The sequence below is a fragment of the Glycine max genome, chromosome 19 (genome assembly GCF_000004515.6).
Source record: "Glycine max cultivar Williams 82 chromosome 19, Glycine_max_v4.0, whole genome shotgun sequence".
Taxonomy (NCBI): domain Eukaryota; kingdom Viridiplantae; phylum Streptophyta; class Magnoliopsida; order Fabales; family Fabaceae; genus Glycine; species Glycine max.
The window spans coordinates 3761323-3766594 of NC_038255.2; the positions used below are offsets into that span (position 1 = coordinate 3761323).

At 32.9% G+C, this 5272-nt stretch overlaps 1 protein-coding gene across 1 annotated transcript; it reads right to left on the reverse strand.

Annotated features, from left to right (window-relative positions):
• Positions 1 to 2712: 2712 nt before the first annotated feature.
• Positions 2713 to 4874, reverse strand: AT133 (malonyl-CoA:isoflavone 7-O-glucoside-6''-O-malonyltransferase). The gene is given in 3 exon segments (NM_001249890.1): positions 2713 to 3125; positions 3128 to 3610; positions 4104 to 4874. Coding segments are annotated over 3 exon segments (1389 nt in total). The 5' UTR covers positions 4858 to 4874; the 3' UTR covers positions 2713 to 2973.
• Positions 4875 to 5272: the final 398 nt, after the last annotated feature.

Genomic DNA, 5272 nt, shown 5'->3' on the forward strand with positions numbered 1-5272 from the left:
TTTTTTAAAATAGCAGACTTTGAGTACACATTATTGTTCCATAACTTTCATTCCTATAATAAGTAAGACTTTAATTACAATTTAGGTGTGAGTCATGTGCCCCTTTATATTCCTCATTATTTTTATTGGTTTTCCTATTCTTGTTAACGTTGTCTCTTCCTTTAGCTTTCCTATTACTTCCTACTCCATAGTAAAGGAATCTAATGTGAAAAAAACTTTTAAAAAAACTATCAGAGACTAGCTTTTAAAAATGTCAGGTTAAGTCAAAACAAAAGTCTTTGATAAACTATAGGTCAGATTCAGGCCTCAAAAATTCATCGTAGGCTAGACTCAGACCTTTTAAAGCCTGGTCTGACCTATTCCCACCCCTAACTACCAGAAAACAAACTCAACCCCTCCAAAGACATAGTAGACCAATCATCAACACACTTCTTCCCCACCTCCATCAGTTTCAATGATAGCAATTTAACATAGAATGGTGTTGATAGCAGATCCATTATACCAGACCACATAGCAGAAGATGCATCAAAATACAATAATACTAATAGACCAAGAAAAAATATCAACACATGTTATATTTCCATTACTATCAATACATATTAGCAATTTGTTATTATCAATATCTTGTTATAACAGAATTTAGTTACTAATAGTAGTATAAATGTATGAATAAGTGGAATGAATAAGGAATCAGAACAATTATCTGGATTAGCTTACTTCTTAGTCCCGTAGCATAGCATTAGAGTAGAGTAGTTTTACCTATCATCCAATCTCGCAATGGAAGGCTGAAATTTAACATCGACGCCTCCGTATTATCAGCTTTGGGAGAATTCAGTTTGGAAGCTGTTATACGCGACTCTAATGGGCATTTTATAGCTGCGCGAACTTCATCAACAGGCATGATTTTCGAGTTTGGGTGTATTTTATACAGGGTGTTGGCTTGGTAGTTTGGATCCATTTTTTTCATTTTTTTAAATCTTAATTTAATTCAATACTTTGAATTACAGTTATTTTCTAAAATAATTTCTTGTAATAAACTTTATTGTAATTAAATTTATTATAATCAAATTTGTTACAACTAGATTTATTAAAATAAATAAATAAAATATAATTAATTAATACTATAATCATGATAGAAAAAATAAATATAAAAATTTTAAATAAATAACAATGCAAGTAATACGTTAAAAAGTTTAAATACTTAAAAGTTTTAATATTAACTATATTTAAAGTCTAGTCAAATAATTTTTAAAATTTTAATTAATTTTATTCGATTCGATTTGATTTTTATCATATTTATAAATTTAAAATTATAACTCAATATATACATGAATAATTTTGACTAATTTAATTTGATTTTGATTTAAATATATAAACGATGCAACTCAAATTATTCAAAATAATTTGAATTAATTCATCCATCAACACTCCTAATTTTATGTGGTTGGAAAAGTAACATTTCTTTTCTTGGCGAACCAAGTCGCTCAGGCCCTTGCAAGGACGTTTAAGTTTTATACTAATCCACATTGTTTCAATCATGCTTCCTATTGTATTGTTGCTTTACTCTCTTCCGAAATGACATAAGCACGTTGAAGTTAAAAAATATATTTAGATGACCAAATAGAGCCTCAAAAACAAATTTTTAAAAGATTAAATTAAATTAAAAAATCAAAAAAATAATTTAATATTTTTTATTACCAAACATAACAAAAAGAAAGAAAGAAAAGCTGCATGTAAAAGCTAGGAAGGCATCCCTAGACAGCCACCGTATACGCAATACATGGATGAATTTGAACGTAACGTAACCTCCCAATCCGACAATTTCTCTAGAAGACGTACGTCTCTGAAGATAAAAAGATCTTTTACATTTTTTTTTTCGTCTCATTTCTTTTATTAGTAAGTTTTTAAGAAATATGTTTCGTTCTTCCTACTTCCTCTTCTAGTTAATATAAGAAAAAAAAGATGATACGTTAATTAAGAAAGTTAATTAATAATATTTAAATAAGTTTAATAAAAAATATATATTTAATTTATTTATTTTTATTAAAACTTATACCGATGATAAAAAAAGTTTATTAAAGTTAATAATTCATTTAAATAAATAATTTAAAAATAAAAATATTAATAAAATAAATTAATTAAATTTTTTATTTAAGATTAAATTTGAGATAAGAGGAGCAAAATTTACACAATTTTTATTTTATTTATTTTTCCAGAAATTTATGAAATAGAAAAAAAGATAAAGAAAGAAAGTCATGAAGAGATCCATTTCCCAAAACATTCATGTGAGTGAAGCATGCATTTACTAACCGTTCAGAGTTCAGACTTATAATATTTTTGCAAAATAAATTTTGTCATTTTGTCCGAGGATGAGTCTACCAATATGGCTTATAATTTCTTATAATGAGAGGAAAATTATTGAGGAAAAATGAAAAGAACTAATCTTATCTTTAGTTTATTAAAGAATTGGTTCCACCATTAAAAAGACTTTTTTTATGACACACTTTTAAGATGGTTCCCAAAAATTATCTTAAAACATTAGACATGACAATTTTATAATTAATAAGAAATATAAGATGACACACCATATCATGTGGAGAATTGATATATCCTCATTCATTGAAGTAAACTTACTCAAGTATCTCAAGATTTATTATTGGAGTAAACTTACTTAGACTTAGCCAGACATTCAATCCAGCTCAACAAAAAAACTTGAAACAAAAACGTAAATCAACTCTTGTTTTTTTTTTGTAGTGAACTCATGTATCTCATCTCATGATATATATAAATATTCATATACTAACCCATAAAATTATTGAAACTTATTTAATGAAGGCTATAACCTCATCTTAGTAGTTCTTTTTTTCCGCAAACATCGAGATTCAAGAATATCCTCTTCTCCTCTTACAATAGATTCTTCGAAACCCCACCAACCAAGTTTGAAAGCCTCCATCATCATCATCATCATCATATTTATTCCAAGGACTCAAGCCCTTGAGCAAAAACCGTAGAAAACGCCTCCATTTGACTCTTGGTCAACGCCAACCCAATTTGAATGCCTCCACTGTGATCCCTAGTCTCCGAAAGTGAAAACGCACCCGTTTTATCAACGGAAGTAACATCCATTTCTTAGGCCTTCCCCACCCAAAGTCAACATCGTAAACCTCAAACCTCGGAGACCCCGCAACAGAGAACAACCTCGGCCTCTCCGACATCACCGATTGAATCTTCGGCATCCACCTGTCCGCACCGTTCAACACGTCACCCTCTATCCTGTTCAACTCTTCGCTTATCCCTAAAACGCTTTTAAAAAACGCTTCTTCCCCCAATAGCTCTTCTCGCTTTGCTATCACCAACAAAGACACGACGCTGTTCCCAAAGTACGTTCCCGGAATTGGTGGATCCAAACGCGCCCTACAGTCCACGCTGAAAATAAAAGGCACTCTTTCGCAGTTGGGTTGCTCCGCTTTCACCGCGCATGACAACAAGTAAGCGCACGTGACCGTGAACGATGTCACCCTAATCTTCTTCTTGTTGTCTCCGACAACAACCTTAGACTCCGCTAATTTCTTCAGCTTCTTGATATCCAACGGTGTCAACTCGAACAACCCTTTAACCAAAGAGTAAAAAAAAAAGATATTAAGACGAGCTTTTCTGTTTGTTACGAAGAAATAAAATCACGCGATGAACTAATTTGTTTGACCAATCAGATAATTAATAACCATACATGAATGTTGGAAAAGAAGATTAAATACCATTCAAAATTTCACTTTTGTTATTCGTACAGTTTTGTGTGCGTTTATTTCAGAAAAAAAAAGAGAGAAATGTTAATGGAATGTTGAAAATAGGATTACCTTTAGACAAGCTTTGCTATTTGTTACAAAAAAAATAATTATATGAGACGATATAATACGAATTAATTGTTTGATCAATCAGAAGATTAATAACCATATTTAATGGATGCTGAAAGTGAAGATGATTAAATACTCGATCAAATTTTAATGTTGCTATTAGCAAGTTCTGTGCAACAATTTTTTCTGTACCATGAAGAAATATAGAAAAAAAAAATTAGAGATATCGATGTGATGTTTAGAATAGATTACCTTTAACCAAATCGGTTTGACTTCCACCGAGGGAATCCCACACATTCAAGCTTCGGTCATTGGTGGCTCCACCGAAGTTCATCCATGAGTTCGCGTAAATCTCACCGATCCCCAAAGTGTCTCTTATAACAGATCTATCAAACGAGGGTATTAGATGCTTTGGTAGTGATAACGGTTCTTCTGGGGAGGTATTAAGCTGAGAACAAAAATGCGCCCACGATTTGATGAACAAAGTCGAAGACTTTCCATCAAGTGCAGCGTGGTGGGTTGTGATTCCAATCGAAAAGCCTTGGTTGGGGAAGAGGGTGAGTTGAAGTGCTAACACGGAAGCTTCTTCATGGGAAATGGTTAAGTGGGGTATTAGGTTTTGGAGGTGGTGGTTGACTTGAGAGAGGTTTGAAGAGAGGGTGTTGAAATCTGCGTTGGATTGGGCGATTGTGAAGGGGATGGTGTTGCCGGGAGTGTAGGTTATGAGAGGGAGGGGTGAGTGATTGGGCCATGTGATGGTGCCGGCGAGAGGAGGGAAGTGGTGGAGAGTGAGGGAGAGGGAGTGTTTGAGATTTGGGAGAACGGTGGTGTCGAAAAATGATGTTGTTGTTGGGTTTGGGAAGGAATAGAAGAAGAGACGCTCCACTGGGGGGAACCGAAGCCATAGGACGTCGAAGAGGGTGAAGGGAAGAGTTGTTGGTGGGGTTTCTTGTGGCGGCGAAATGGAGCAGACTTCATGGACTTTGAAGGTTGGTGACTCTGCCATGAAGAAGTAGAAAGAGAAAGAAAGAGATGTTGCACTCTAGAAATTGAAAGGACTTGGAATATATAAGGGAGTTGTTAGGTGCACCCAGCAATATTGTTGAGACACCCACCAAATAGTGAATGGGTAATTTTATCTTTTTGTGAAGTCTATTTCTGAAAGATCATGCTTTCGGAAGACTCTTATTCTGGAAAACTTTTGGAAGAACCTTCTTTCAGAAGAAGAAGGTGGAATTCCAGAAGACCTCCAAAATACGTTTCGGAAGAAATGTCTTCTGGAAGTTATTTTGTTTACTTTTTTTAAGATGTATTTTTCTAATTATTTGATTTTAATAAATAAATTACGTTATAAAATAAATAATATTATTATACATAAATTATTATTAGTGAACATAATTATGACTAATATTTGTAATTCT